Genomic DNA, 15,513 nt, shown 5'->3' with positions numbered 1-15,513 from the left:
AGCATGCGACTACCTGAACACGAAGCTCACACAGATAATAGAAAAGCATGAGCACTGGCTTACTAAGCCAGCCAGACGAATCAGGGTTCAAAGAAGAACAAAACTACAGCCTAGCATTTGACCAAAACTAGTGTGCACAACACTATTTCTCCACTCTTACTACTCACACAGCGTACAGCATGTGTGAAGAACAAAAGCCAGCAAATGCCACCACATACTATCCTGAGGAATGAACATTTCAAACTGACCTATTCTTGAACTCACCTGGTTTCCTCTCTAAGAAACTGTAGTTCTATCTGACTAAACCTCAACTAGTCTTCGTCGGCTTTCCTGGGCACGCCAGGGGCCACCCCAGGGTTACCGCACCAAAAACAATAAAGTGGTGCTGGTCTCTCCAACACCCGCAGGCTATCTTAACCAGGCAAGCTCAAAAAGAGAAAAACTAAAAACTCTACCTTAAGTGGTGACATCAGCCTGAACCTACTAACTAAGTCTAGGAGTAAAAAATTACCCAAGGCTAACTGAGCTTCGGACGAGCCCCCATTATGTTACGACCGGCTCGGGAGTCGCAACATATAGGAGGGCCACAGCACCAAGTTAGGTTAAAAACAACCACAGCTGCCAGTTTATTTACAGGACACAAGTAAACTGTAGTGTGCAAACCCCACCGCAGACCAGGGTCTGGTGCCAGGCAGACGAGAGAGAGAGCGAAGGCGGAGCAAGGAGGCGCTTATATAGGTAAACCACATCCAGGTGCCCTCAATCACTCGTGAGGGAGCTGCACCTAGAAGTCAAAAGACACAGAATACACACACACATGCACACACACCCAAGCACAAACATTCACAGCACGACATAGAACCATACGCAACACTAGCCATACTGCTAGCATGGCCAAAAGAGCACACATGAAAATCATACTTTCAAAACTTTTATAAGACTTCTTATACACTGAAATACAGATTCAACTTCATACAAGTAGTATTTTTTTCCTGTGAACAATTGATTGTGCAAATGTTGTGCCGAGTAAAGAAGTTGCATTCGATATTAAGTGAGCATTTTGTAGATTTCACAAAAAGCAAAACTTCCCAACAGACTGCTGGAATCACTAGCTCGTATCTCGGCTCTGCAGATAAGTCAAACTATGTCCCTTCGATATAGATATATTTAAAAAAATGTACTTCCCCGTAGGCCTCCGAAACATGTAGTTTGTGCTGTAGTGTGCTATACAAAGCACCCTAAACAAGGCCACATTGAAGAGTGAATGTGTGCAAATACACAATACATACTGCAAATACTCAGCAACTCGGTAAAAAGGTTCTCAAAAGGCATGGCTGCTTTCTCTCAGGCAACATGTATGTAAGATTGGAAAAGTGTGATGAAGTAGCGAGGAGGAGGCGGTGAGCCCTAAGTGTCCCTTTTCAAACCAAAATATTCCCCTTAGGCAACACTTGTTAAAACAGAAAACAAAAATAGTTCAAAAAGAGAGGAGGACTGGTTCATACAATGCAGCACATTTAAACTGGACAGAAACTATTAGCACGTCAACATAGTCACATTGATTATTAAGGCTTCCCTTTACAGGCCACATAATAAATAACTGTTAATTAAAAACAATTAGACAGAGGATATGCAAGACATATTGGAGTATTGATAAACTTGCCCCCTATTTGGCACATTGGATTGCTGACTTTTGACCTCTTAAAGTACTCAGGTCCGCACTTGGAATTTCCCCGCTTTAGTCACATACTTGACCCCTTTAAACAGCTTGTACTTCTCTCCAAACATGTCAAGACGATTCACCTTAAGACCTGTACAGAGGGGAGAGGAACAAAGTGAGCAATGACTGAAACCTGACTTTAAACTTGGCCCAAATAAAAAGTATGTATAAAGCGAGGACTACCTGATATGGCCACCTGCTGAATCTTCAGGTCAATGTTGAGTGAAGGGTTATCTTCAGGTTTGGGGGCTCCTGCCTGTAGACTCAGACTGCCTTTCAAGTTAGGAAGCTTCTGAGGGTTCAGTCTCCCAATGTCCCAAACCAACACCTATCAAAACACACACATGCTCCGGGTAAGGACAATAAAACTTTTTGTTTTTAGTTTTATTTTCTCTATAACACCACCAGTTCTGATCAAGATTACATCACTTGTTTCATTGTTGAGCTACAAAGAAATCTAGTGCGTAAGTACGTCTTAAAAAAATATAAATATCATGCCTTTAAAAAGGTCGTTTTAACGTTACTTTGGCCATCAATTTATCACTTACGAGTTAGGCAGCTAAGATGTAAGCAGCTTGTTAGTGAAGCATTTGATATGATTCTTGACAATAATTGGATAAAAGGGTCCACATTCAACAGTGGGATGCTTTCTCATTTAACACAAAACTACAGTATCACTACTTAGGACGGCCTTGTTGTTGGTTGTTACCTTGGTAGGGAGGTCGTAGGTGTAGCTTCCCTGTGTGGCTGTGAGGTTGACACAGAGCACAGCTTTAGGCATGTGGATTTTGACCATCAAAGCCTCCACCGTCTTCCCCATGGTCTGCTTGGGTCCGATCGTGATGTCCAGGCGACCACAAGGTCCCGACTCAAAGAAACTGATGCTCTGCTTCACGTACACTGGAATGGCCACGAGACTGAGGATGGACACAGATAGAATGAACCACGATGACAATAAACAGTTGGGTTCAGCAGGCAGACAGCAACCAGCTTTTGTTTACAAGTAAACACAATAACAAGAGTGGATTGTGAATCCTTAATGCGGAAATTAAACCAGAATTTTAATCCACTCCGAAGACAATAACACAACAGAGATTTCATCGTCCCTAGAAGATGTTGATGCTCAGATCACATATTTACACACATATTTTGTTTTGCTTTATTATAAATAAGACATACAGATAACATACTTTTGAGAGCCGACATGATAATTCATGAGTGTGAAGGTTCCATCTGGCGGGATGAAAGAGAGAGCGCGCTCCGAATCCCAGCGCTGAAACCGCACACACGGGTGGAAACTCACGTCGTCCAGAAGACGAGGATTCTGTCATCAAAAGCGACAACGATGGCGAGTGAATTTTACATTTGGACCGACGCACGAGCAGACACAGAAATATGCACATGAAGAAAAACACAGCTAAGAGGAAATGAACCAACCATAAAGGACAGAGTCAGGTCAGGCATCCCAGTGAGCCACACGCAGGCTTCAATTACACCCTGGATCTCTGCAAATACTGTCGTACCTAAAGATTGAAGGAGATGCAAGCACGTTTACAGAGTAACTACGTCTAATTATCTAATCTACCAGGAAAAAGTAATCACTTCTAACCGCCATGGATACACTCTTCATCTGTCCACAAGTGCTTGTTTGTACCTGATTTGTCCACAATGGCATCTATTTCCTCTATCACATCAAAATATGCCTCATTATTGGTGTATTTAACTCCAGCCCGCCTCCATGGGACATTGGACAGTTGACCTGTTGGTAATGTATTTCCAACATTACTACCTCCTGGAGAACACACAAAACAAAGGCAAACACATAAATGTACACATAGATATTGTAGATAATAATTAATGTAATGTAAGAGCTGAGGAGCAGGGTCATTTTAGACATCTACATTCTTGCCAGGTGGCTCTACTCCCTCCCATACGACATTATTAGGAGCAGGTGTGGGAAGCCACACACCTGGAGCAGACCTCCTTATCATGAGAGTATAAAGGACAATCAGGGAGTTCCCTTTGCTTTCACATGCTGAGAGTGAGAACTAGACAGAAGGCGGTGACCTCCATTTACCTGTGAGCGTGTTGACAACTGATCGCAGGGTGGTGGGAGGCCTGATCATCTCTTTGAGGACGTTGGACTCTGTTGACAGTGGAACGCCGTTGTCCAGCATCTCCTCCAACAGCTCGTACACTGTCACCACATTGTCCTTGATTACAGTTTCCGAGCACTCTCCAAAGTAGTCCTGTCGACAGAAAATACCCAACATGAGTCTCAATTCCATACTAATAGTTTACAATATGTGCTCTATATACACACATTTTTGTACATTGTACAAGTTTGAACAGAACCAAAGATGTCTTGACTTATAAATAAATATATAACACGGAATTCAATCACACCTGAAATGTGTCTGCCACTCTGTGCAGGAACTCAATGACAAACAGTGGAGGGACTTCGGTCTGGACGACAGAGAGGAAGAAGAGCTTGCCCCTGTATATGGTGATAAGGTAGTGGTGCGGGGTCTGCAGGACAGGGGCCACATCCTCCGGGTCCACCGCCTTCTCCTTGGCCTCGAAAAAGTAATCACACACACTCCGGCTGATGACACTCTTCCAGTGTTTCTCCAGGAAGATGTCTCCAGAGTGATTAATCAGGAACAGACTGTGGATCATCTCAGCTGCAACAAAGAGTTGGTTGTTGAGGATATTACTGCTCTGTGTTACTGAGCGGCAGATGGAGACATTAAATCAGCAGTTTTAAGCAAAATGTAAAACTCCTCGTGCATTATTTGATTGCAGTGCCAATGTAAATGCAAAGCAGTGTCAGTGTACCTACTGTCATTCTGTTAAACTAACTTTAAATTAACCAGCTGGCTAGCAAACCTGAGATTGGCAACTTCGGAGATTCTCACCATCAGTTTCTTAATGTTAAGAAATAAAACAAACTCGAGAGTGACAGCGACATGGAAGCTCTGCAAAAGGGATAATGTACAAAGAGTTTCAAGGATTATTCAAAGTTTTACCTGCTTACTCCGGTTGATTGTGCAAAAGGTATTAAAGAAAGTTGTCTACTTGGTAAGGCAGACTTGTCCGAGTTGCTGAGGAGACGCCTGCAGATCTACTCACACGTAAACACAACTTAGTCACGAGAACATATCGATAAATCAAAAGAATAAAGTCCAAATAGTATTAGTAAAGCCCTGAAATAAACCGCGGAAGGTTTAAATACAAAGCAACCGTAGTGTCAAACTGATCGATACTTTCAGAGCAAAGTTTCGGACTTTTTAGTCAGGCAGAAATTGTGGGCAGCTACATCCATGTCTGTATGAGACCATTGGGATGTTGTTGCCCTGCGTGAAATCTTCCAGGTGTTTGTGCCGGGAAGTAGCAGCCCTCACACACTAAATGTTTAGGGTTTAAAACTGAAACCTGGTACCTTTTATTTATTACTATTTTATTATTCATATAATATTAATTTTACCTCTTGATTTAGGTTATCAATTTGATGTAATCCATATTGTTCTCAGTTGTATTGTAATGAATTAATATTAGTTCCAAAGATGAAGGTCTGCATTCAATAAAGGTGGAAAACCTTTCACGTGATAATCCGAACAATTGTTCAAGACTTTATACCAGACGTTTTATGATTTCCTTATTTATCATAAGTGCTAAAAAAGTAGGCGACCACGTCTCCAGAAAAACCTAAATGTAAGGCTTTTGATTGGCTGAGCTCTGTGTACGCGCCACACGGACTGGAGGAGGAAACCGGTGCCTGCAAGGGTGTCCTCAGGGAAACAAACGATACAAACTAACTGTTAGCACTACCGCGTTTTCACACCGGTTGAGGTGATTGCAACGTGCGCAGTTAACCATGGCTTCTAAAGCAAAGAAACAAAGACTGTCTGATGAGAAGAAGAAGACGGAGTCTCCGACCAAGAAGACGGAGTCTCCAACCAAGAAGACGGAGTCTCCAACCAAGAAGACGGAATCTCCGACCAAAAACGCAGAGTCTCCGACCAAAAAGACTGCTGCAGAACTAAGGTGACCGAAAGTTAAAAAAAGAATACAAGAAACTGCCTCCCTGCAGCGCGAGGAGACATGACCCTAGTTTGAATGCTAATGTGCGCAAATTAGTGTGAAATGTAAACCTTAACGCATGAATGCACGTGTGACATGTGAGTGAGGTTGAAAATTGTGAGTTGCTGTACACCATTGCATGTCTGCATGCACCACCACCGCTGGGTGAGCGGTCGCCATTGATAAGGACCGGTGTAAAGTCCTTTGATGTAGTTAGCTTGTAACATGCCGCTACAGAATCAGGTCAGAAGCGTTCAGAGACTCTGCTGTTGTCTAGTACCGTCCGTTAACTACATCAAGTGTGCCAATATCTAATCTAAGATCAACGTGACCACCACCACCTGCCGCCGCATGTTTATAAGCTGCAGAGGGAAATACTTAGCACCTTCAGTGCCAAGGATCGGCTCCGCTGCCGAGCGTAGCGATCCTGCACCACCTCCCAAAACAATGCCTTTGCAAAGTAGTCACATGGTCGTCAATATGCAACGTTATATCTTTTTTTTCCCCGCCGAAATCAATCTTAACATTGCATCACTCGGCTATATTCCTCTATTCTAACCCGCTGTTGTCAGATTGTGGCATCTCTGCGGCCGCGATCATCAGCAGGCTGCTCACGATGTAATTGAGCTTCAAAGCACTGAGCGGATTGAGTCGGCAAGACAAAGCCAATCGCGAGCCAGAGACAGACTGTTCTGTTCCTCCCTCTTAGATGTGTCCAATCAGTCGGTCCCGAGTAGGAGGAGCTGTTTTTCAGGATAAAATCGATCTTTCCTGTACGCTGAGCTGAAATTCGTAAATTTTTGAATGCATAGCTCTTTCTGAGCTGGTTTCTAGGTTGCTCAACAGGTCTGTCAGTATCGAGCCGACACGCACAGAGAGAGAGACACCATGTCTTCTTCAAGGTAAGAACACGTTGATAGAGGGAATTGATCTAAATGCAGGTGTGATTGGCTGCACAAGCCCAGTAATCTTCTGCCTGCATATTGACAGATGCACGTGCTGTAGGAAATGATAGTAAGGGTGTGACATCTGCTGGGTAGATGCATTTTGTTTTTTCAGTGACAACAACCTATCTGCTTAATATAATGACATCTCCCTACTCTTGTTTTTTCCAAAGACGTTCGTCCATGTTGCTTTTTTCTGCTACAGTGAACGTTCATGTGGATGTGGCATAATGTCACGGCCTGTGAGACTTGCTCCATCTGGGTTTTCCCCCCAGAAACGCTGACAAGATTGTGGTTATCGTTCAGGAGTGAAGACGACACCAAGACGCATATCCGAGTACACATTATTAACATGCTTCCAGAAACTCTTGGTGCTTGTTTAATAAAATTTGCAAAGACGTGCGTAACCAGTTAGTGGTTACTGGGACAAGCTCACATGTGGCTGTTGTGTGTTGACACAAAGGGGTGTATACTGCTGTACTGTTTTATTATTATTTGGCATCACAGCACTACGATTTTTGCTGTGATAGTCAACCCCTGTGTTCAGTTGTTTGCCCCAGCACAGAACGGACTGTACGGAGACACGCGCAGCCTACAGCTCTCCTGATGTTGCCTTACTCTGCGTGTCATAAAATGGTTGCGTGCATAACTAACCGGGTCCTCCCCGCTGCACCACAGCATTCATATTAATTTGTAATTTTGTAGACGAGTCATGCATGTTTCCAAACCGTCTCTCTCAGATATGCGCTATTTCTGCTTCTCTCGTCTGAAAGTGGAAGGTTTTAAGTCATGTGATGGAAGTCACATGGAAACAAAACTGTGTGTTTTTGCAAATGAACGGTTCAACATAATAACCACCACCCAGCTCATTCAGTGAAGTGACCTCTCATTACATTTGAAATCTTCCTTTCTACACTGAGCTGGAGGAAGACTGTCTGCTCTTCTATAACGCTATAAAATAAAAAATAATACTAATATTACATACAAGTAAAGAAGGAAGATAGTCTAGTAGAGCTTTTTAGTTTTAACGCTTCGTCTTTTGTGTGTTTCAGCCCTAATTCCCTCTTTGGGATGGGAAACCCCTTACTGGACATCATTGCCGTCGTGGACAAAGACTTCTTGGACAAGTAAGTTCAAATCATTTATAATACATTTTTTGTCACCTAAAGACAGCGCTGTCATCTTGTCCTTGATTCCTCGTGAATTATAAAGGCAAAGAAATACTAACACATATTTGGATTCTCTTTTATTTCGCTGTTGAGCTCTTTTTTTTTTTTTTTTTAAATACAAGGAGCCTAAGTCCATCTTTTTGCTGCTGTAAAATCTCCGTGAAGCACGGTCACAATCAGATCAAGTGAAATACAGATGTTTGCTGTCGGTGAAGTCACTCCAGTGAAAGGCTGACCATTATAGAACGAGGCATTATGATGTAATTTGGTCAATAGAGATACGAGATAAGGCGTATATAAGAGTGCAGAGCACAGGAAACGGCAAGGCTGACCGATCAACATCAGCAGTGCATCCTACAGATGTAGTGCTTAAACGCAGCCTGAAGTGTATCATTACATTAGTGAGTTGATGCGCATCGGTCTGTTCTAGCTAGTGAAACAATCAATGCCACTCCCTGCTGTTTCATGATTACTAATTATCATCCATCAATGTAGTTCAATCACATTGGCTAAGCCTTAAAATAAGTTAGCAGAGCACAAAAAAACACTGACTCAGCAATTCACCTTTTTTATTTGCATAATTAAGATAATTTATTATACTTACTTATTTATTAATTAACGGTGTATTCTTTGAAATAGTGGGATTCATCAGCGGAAACTTGCACAGTGAGAGCAGCACTTTCCTGGTTTGTCCGAGCTGTCACTCTTAGTTGACCAGGGCAAAGGACTCCTTAGGGTTCCAGCTCAGTCTACTCTCAAACCTCTTGCATAAACTCTAGGATTAGAGCTAAACCAACCAAGCACAGTTCTAATTCAGTCACATAGAGTAAAGCAGGACTAAAGCGGCACCTTAATCCCTCACCTATCTCTGGGCTTCGAGGAAACTAGACTGTCTTTTTACTTCGTTGACCAACATATTGATTTGGACAGAGTGGGGATAGGTAGTAACACAAGCACTTTCTGTCTGAATTATTGATTATATTAATCACATTTTCAAAAGGAGGGATACACCCATTTGGCAGCACCACCATTGTGTCTGAAATGCTTATCCACATAAACATAACCGAGAAGGTTGTTGTGTGAGGTTTTTATTCTAAACTACTTTTCTGGAGTGTGTGAAATAAAACAGTGTACGAGTTGAAACAGCAGGGTTTGATGTAGCGTACGTTTCAGATAACTTGAAGAAGCTAATGCCTCTTTTTTCTCCTTTAATGATCTGCAGGTACTCTCTGAAACCCAATGACCAGATCCTGGCGGAGGACAAACACAAAGCACTGTTCGTAACTCCCATGTTGCAACATTTCTAGTCTGGTTTTTAGTCTGTGCAGGGAGAAAAACAAATAGGTCTGCATTCATACAGTTTGTTCCTCTCTGTTCTGGAGCAGAGCAGTCACAACAGGCGCACACCAGAAAACGCCACCATTGACCTCCGTATCTCTGCAGACGGCCAATGGCAGAGCAGCAGATTCAGCACAGAGAGGCGGTCTGAGCCAATAGCAAACCGGGACTCTTCTCCTCCCAGTCCCTCTGAGACGAGCAAACGTTTAACAGCAGATAAGAGAGTGTAACCGTGTGTGAGGATCAAACAGATGTATTCTGACTCTCCACAGTTCTAGTTATGACATTTTGCAACCACTAAAGACAGTCACATCTCTATATACGAGTTATTTATATCAGGGAAGATTTGTACTCATGATTCCCAACTTCAGAGTCAGCAATGTTTAGGCTGGCTTAACGGCTTGGTTACTGTGTGAAGGTGCAAGGCCAAACAAGTTCTACCCATCTGTTGTTTCTACTTGAACCATTCAGGCTGTACTTGTTTTAGCGCTCCGGGGTCGGGTGCTGACATGTTGGAGATTTAGGTATTTAAACTGAAAAAAAAACAGAGAATTAAAGCTGCGAGCAGCATTGGTCGGGCCCTCGCAACTTCACGCACATCGAGGGTACTGGCAGGACTCTGGTTTACGCGGCCATTCAATTCTGTGACCATCAGACACTGCGTACTCGAGTTAGACGGTATTTCCTGTGGTACCAGCGGCGTAGCCAGTTCATGTTGCCAGGTCTTAAGCCTCAAATGTGTTGAGTGTAGCTTCGATAGAAGCATAAATGTCAGGCTGTAAAGGTCATTAAGAAAATGAATGTGTGTGAATGCGCTTCAGGTTTTGTAACATAACAGACTGTCAAAGTTAATGCAGCTGTCAAAACTGACAGCTGTTTGTGCAGGTAGCTCTGCCAATCACTGAGTGACTCAAAGCAGGAAGAGTCGAGGACAAATGACAGAATGTATAGTTCCATTTTGTACAGGGCAGTTGTGGATGACTTTGTAGAGTGGGCCATGGTCATCAGTAGGTGGCACCTATGACTATGAGTTAATATTGGCATGCAGAAATTTTATACATCTAGGTGAAACATACTGCGAGGGCTGCAAATATTGTAGGGGGCGATACGAGCCGACTTGCCACTCTGAAGCAATAAAATCACATCAGAGAACTACATTCAGGATTTTAAATGTGTTTGATTATGTTTTGAGTATTTTTAGCCCCTCAAAAACGCCTTCGTTTTTCATGACGAATCCGTCGCCACGGCAACGGCTTTTCACGAAACAACAAGCTTTGAGTAACTTTTCATCGCAAAGCTCTTTAGATTGTTCTGACCAAATATGAAGTTGATTCGATTATTTCCCTAGGAGGAGTTCGTTAAAGTACAGCGCCTGGAAATGACAAAACCGACACTAAAAATTCATAAAAAATTTAAAATGGCTGACTTGGGTTTAGAGCATGGTCCCAAGAGACTTTATTTTAAGTCCACATGTGATACATGTGCCTACCAAATTTTGTGAATCTATGTGAAACGTACAGCGAGGGCTGTTTCGTCGAAATTTTGTAGGGGGCGCTATTGAGCCGATTTGCCACTCTGAACCAATAAAATCATATTATATAACTACATTTCGGGCTTGTAATCTGCTTGCCAAGTTTGCTTATGTTTCGAGCATTTTTAGCCTCTCAAATTTACCTTCGTTGAAGACTGCATCGCAACGGCGTTCGACGAAACATCAAAAGCTTCATGAACTGGCATTAGGAACTTGTTATATTTGTGTGGAACTAATTTGATGTTGATCTGATTTACCTACTAAGAGAAACAAGCCAAAGTATAAAGACTTTAACTTCCTGTTACCAGTAGGTGGCGCTATGACTATGATTCAAAATTGGCCTGCAGATGTCTTCAGGCCTGGAGTCTAATCAAACATGTGAAATCTGGTAAAGATCTGATGATGTGGAGTCGAGATACATCAGTTTATTCGTTCATGGCGAAGGATCGAAATTCGCCAAGCCGCCACGTCACCGCCCTTCGACAACTTCTTACAATCTTCACAATGAAGCATTATCAAGGTCTTAAGGCATTTCTGACAACATTTGAGAGGGATCTGATTAATCTGTGAGGAGCAGGATGTCAAAGTACACAACGTACAACTTCCAGTTGCCACTAGGTGGCGCTATTACTATGATTCGATATTGTCTTATAGATGTGTTCCGGGTCAGGATGTTATGACATATGACAGATTTGGAGCAGATTAGACAATGTATGGACAAGTTACAACAACTTCCTGTTTCACGTCGAATGGTGTTTTTTTGACGCCACGCCACGGATACATAGTTCGATAACTTTTTGATCTTTGAGTAACTTTTCACTGCCAAGGTCTCAAGAGCATACTGACCGAATCTGAAGTCAATCAGGTCAAATCTCTGGGAGGAGTTCGTTAAAGTATGACGCCTTGAAATGGTCAAAAAACGTCATAAACGTCAAAATGGCCGACTTCCTGTTTGGTTTAATGAAAAACTCCAAGAGGATTTTTTGTGCGTCTCATCACGTTCCACATACCTACCAAATTTCATACAGCTAGGTGAAACCCAATGTTGGGGCTTCTCAATAGGGGGCGCTATCGAGCCAATATTTCCTACCGCAGTTGGACACCCCAATCAGACTGCAATTTTCACAAATTCTGGCTTGCGTGCCAAATTTCACAAAATTCCCAGTATCCCAAGCACCTCCTTTTTGCAACGAAACACCAAAAATAATAATAAGAATAAGAAAAAACATTCGAAAAACAATAGGTCCTCCGCTCCGACTACGTCGGTGCTCGGGCCCTAATTAGAGATGCTTTAGCCCCAAAACACTAATTCACTTACTTGCTGAGTTATATGAGAGGATTGACACCACTCTGTTTAATATGAAGCTACAGCCAGGAGACACTTAGCTTAGCATGACGTTTAGGAACAGCTAGCCTAGGTCTGTCTGATGTTAAAAAGCATCCACCTACTAGCACCTGTAATGCCCACTAATTCTTACAATTTTGTAGGTGAACAGGGAGTGAAGCAACTTTCTGCATGTCATAGAATCTCCTCCTATAAATATGAATGATGTGAGTTTCATGTTTTGTTTCTGCGTGTAGATTTGAGGAGCTAGTGAAGAAGTTCAAAGTTGAGTACCACGCTGGAGGAGCCACACAGAACTCCATAAAGATTGCTCAGGTCAGTCGTGTACCTACAAACTCACTCGCATCAATCAGTTAATCAACTGATGCTGATCAGAGCTGTTGTCGCCGTCTGTAGTGGATGATCCAAGAACCCCATAATGTGGGCACGTTCTTTGGCTGCATTGGCAAAGACAAGTTTGGAGATATCCTGAAGCAGAAGGCAAAGGAGGCCCACATCGACGCCCACTACTTCGAGCAAGATGAAGAGCCCACAGGGACATGTGCTGCATGCATCACCGGAGATAACAGGTGGGTATTTATTATAATAAGCACATGTTGATTGATCATAATCTCACCTGTCTCTAACTCCTCATCTCTTTTTACTGTTGTCTCCTCTCAGGTCTCTGGTAGCTAACCTAGCTGCTGCTAACTGTTATAAGAAGGACAAGCATCTCGACCTGGAAGAAAACTGGAAGCTGGTGGAAAAAGCTAAAGTCTACTATATTGCTGTAAGTAATAGTTACCAAATAACTATAGAGTGTGTCGTGCCTTTCACTTCTGATATTAAGAAACCACAAGTGAAGCCACGGGGGAATGTCCTGACACACTGGTGCAGACTTTACTTCATGTGATTCATTAGAGCCCGTCAGGATATAAAAAGCAGATCAGTCCTGACCCAATGTCACCGTTTGCTTCCAGGGTTTCTTCCTGACCGTCTCTTTGGAGTCCATCCTGAAAGTGGCGAAACACGCGTCTGAAAACAACAAGCTGTTCTGCATGAACCTCTCCGCGCCCTTCATCTGTCAGTTCTTCAAGGATAACCTCATGCAGGTTCTGCCCTACGTCGACGTGCTGTTCGGCAATGAGACAGTAAGCCAGACTTCCACACTACGTTCTCCAGATACTCTACAAATTGAAACAAGCTGTAACGTGCTCGTGGAGTGCTTTGTGTCCACCAGATGTTGATGTTTAGCACGTATTTCTGTCCCAAACAATCTTTTATTTTTGTTCTTTAGGAGGCGGCGGCATTCGCTAAAGAGCAAGACTTCGAGGTGAGTGGAGTGACGGTGTCTTTTGGCATTTGTAAATGATAAGTGCTACATTTTTCATGTGTTTCCGCATCATATACTGTCTATGTTAATGTGCCATTTGTCTGTAGACCGAGGACATAAAGGAAATTGCCAAAAAAGCCCAGGCTTTGCCCAAAAACAACACAAAGAGACAGAGGATTGTAGTGTTCACCCAAGGGAAGGATGAAACTGTTATGGGTCAAAGTAAGATGTTCTATTTCTGTCTTTTTCTTTCCTTATGTTACTTTTGTTTCTCTGTCTCTTATCGTTGTTATATCGTTGGTATTGTATAATTCTTCTTCTCGTGTCTGTTCAGGTGACACGGTCGAGACCTTCCCTGTACTGAAGATCGACCCCAAGGACATTGTCGACACAAACGGTGCAGGCGATGCCTTTGTAGGAGGTAAGATTGTCCTCTTGTTTTCAGTTGATGCATATGTAGCTTTCTTTGTCGTTTCTGTTAAAGTTTCTCCCCTCTGCGTTGCAGGTTTTCTGTCTGAGCTGGTCCAGGGCAAACAAATGCATCAGTGCGTGAAGGCGGCACACTACGCCGCCAACGTCATCATCAGAAGAGCAGGTTGCACCTTCCCAGAAAAACCCGACTTCAACTGAGGGATTCCGGGACGACTCCATCCGCCTGAAACCTCATTCTCCCCCTGCCATACACAACTCCAACCCGTAACAAATACGATCAGACACCCGTCCAAGTTGTTTTTCAATTCATCCGGACATAATTTCCTTCCAATTGTTAGTTGAGTTCGTCCTGACAAGTGTGCCCGTCTCCGTTCATGCAGCCAAGAGCCAAGGAAAGATTAGTTTATGTATATGAATTACCATAAAGGGATCATGACAACATCACAGGATGGGATCATTTTTCTTTACAGAGACGATCTAAATGAAATTGTGTTTTTATGGACATTTGTTTCGCTCGTGTTGACATCACACGAGTCTGTTGTTTCCCCCTTGGAGACGGAATCAAAGCACAAGAAGTTAATTCCACTTTGTGAGGACACGTTTTACACAAACAGAGGACGGATAAACAAAATATCAGTCAATGCAGGTTTTGGATACTGCAATGAAAATGTGCAGTAGTGATTTGTTTTAGGTACATTTTTAACAATATTCTTTGTTTGTGCTTGTTTAGATTCAATTCAACGGGCCAGTTATGAAAGCAAATGGTTTTATTTGAAGTGTACACTTTTAAAATGTGTCAAAGCCTCTGCCCACTGATTCCTGTGATGACAGTTAAATGTCAACATCACGACACATGTCGACATACGAGTTTCTGTCCTCGCGCTGGTTTTTGGGCAGGTGCTTCTTGTCACACGTGCCTTTAGTCCTTCCGTTCTCTGGAAATGTTGCAATGTTTGCGGAGGCCGACTGGTGTTACATGAACCTGCATCTGTCTGTACAGGGAAACTTTCAAACTAGATCAGTGAGGGACAACTGGTGGCTGGTGGGGATAAAAATGGACATGCAACATATTTCAAATGCATGTAAGGAAATAATATATATTCAAATGTTCTGTCAGAGGAATACAGTGGGTAATAAAACTGACATTTCCTTCTATTGTTATTTCTCTCCTGAATTAGTGGCCTCTGTTCTTTGTGGGTGTATTATTATCTCTATTTTGTATTTTGTAACCCAACTTCAAGACCGTCTGATTTTGAGAGTTTTGTATGTTAATGTCTACAAATGGAAGATGGAAAAGAAGGGAACCAAATCATAACATGAGTTAAATTCAGGCTGAAAGAGTTTGTGGTCTGTGCAACGTTGAATACCTCAATAAAACTATCCTGAATATAGATGTAGGCTAAATATTTCATGGCGGAGAAGTATGTTTTCTGAATACGAGTTGTTTTGAAATTGGTATTACTGTCGGTATTGTTCCACTGTTAGTTTATTTTATATGTTCAAATACACCAATAAGCCTTAAGGGACAATTTATTCCTGGTCTCAGTTGCCGTCTTTGTGCTTGACTGTCATGCCTACAGTTCACAAATAAAATATACAACGATCTTTCGTTTAATATTTTTTCTGTTGGTGTATTTTA

The 15,513-nt window shown here is 42.5% G+C and overlaps 2 protein-coding genes across 10 annotated transcripts; one reads left to right on the top strand and one right to left on the bottom strand.

The window, feature by feature from the left end:
* Positions 1-918: 918 nt before the first annotated feature.
* Positions 919-6,602, bottom strand: LOC142932972 (AP-3 complex subunit mu-1-like). 8 transcript variants are annotated; one of them, XM_076077100.1, is made up of 10 exons: positions 4,799-6,602; positions 4,639-4,698; positions 4,127-4,404; positions 3,798-3,969; positions 3,375-3,512; positions 3,158-3,243; positions 2,911-3,044; positions 2,430-2,637; positions 1,904-2,048; positions 919-1,811 (listed from the first exon to the last, which is right to left on the bottom strand). In XM_076077100.1, the coding sequence occupies exons 3-10, from the start codon at positions 4,397-4,399 to the stop codon at positions 1,711-1,713; spliced, it is 1,257 nt and encodes a 418-aa protein (XP_075933215.1). In that variant the 5' UTR covers positions 4,400-4,404; positions 4,639-4,698; positions 4,799-6,602; the 3' UTR covers positions 919-1,710. The 8 variants fall into 8 exon arrangements, with proteins under 8 accessions (XP_075933215.1, XP_075933216.1, XP_075933217.1 ...); XM_076077101.1 differs by lacking the exon at positions 4,639-4,698 and having other exon boundaries at positions 4,750-4,844; positions 5,208-6,601; XM_076077102.1 differs by lacking the exon at positions 4,639-4,698 and having other exon boundaries at positions 4,750-4,844; positions 6,189-6,601.
* On the top strand, positions 5,523-15,489 carry adka (adenosine kinase a). Of its 2 annotated transcripts, none has more exons than XM_076077104.1 (11): positions 5,523-5,767; positions 7,800-7,874; positions 9,139-9,192; positions 12,367-12,445; positions 12,527-12,699; positions 12,791-12,899; positions 13,090-13,260; positions 13,407-13,442; positions 13,550-13,664; positions 13,777-13,863; positions 13,948-15,489. In XM_076077104.1, the coding sequence occupies exons 1-11, from the start codon at positions 5,598-5,600 to the stop codon at positions 14,070-14,072; spliced, it is 1,194 nt and encodes a 397-aa protein (XP_075933219.1). In that variant the 5' UTR covers positions 5,523-5,597; the 3' UTR covers positions 14,073-15,489. The 2 variants fall into 2 exon arrangements, with proteins under 2 accessions (XP_075933219.1, XP_075933220.1); XM_076077105.1 differs by lacking the exon at positions 5,523-5,767 and adding an exon at positions 6,554-6,705.
* Positions 15,490-15,513: the final 24 nt, after the last annotated feature.

The sequence above is a fragment of the Anarhichas minor genome, unplaced genomic scaffold (assembly GCF_050575085.1).
Source record: "Anarhichas minor isolate MPS153535 unplaced genomic scaffold, ASM5057508v1 ptg000058l, whole genome shotgun sequence".
Taxonomy (NCBI): Eukaryota; Metazoa; Chordata; class Actinopteri; order Perciformes; family Anarhichadidae; genus Anarhichas; species Anarhichas minor.
Note: the sequence above shows the minus strand (reverse complement) of the source record. Positions and strands in the feature narration are given on the sequence as shown.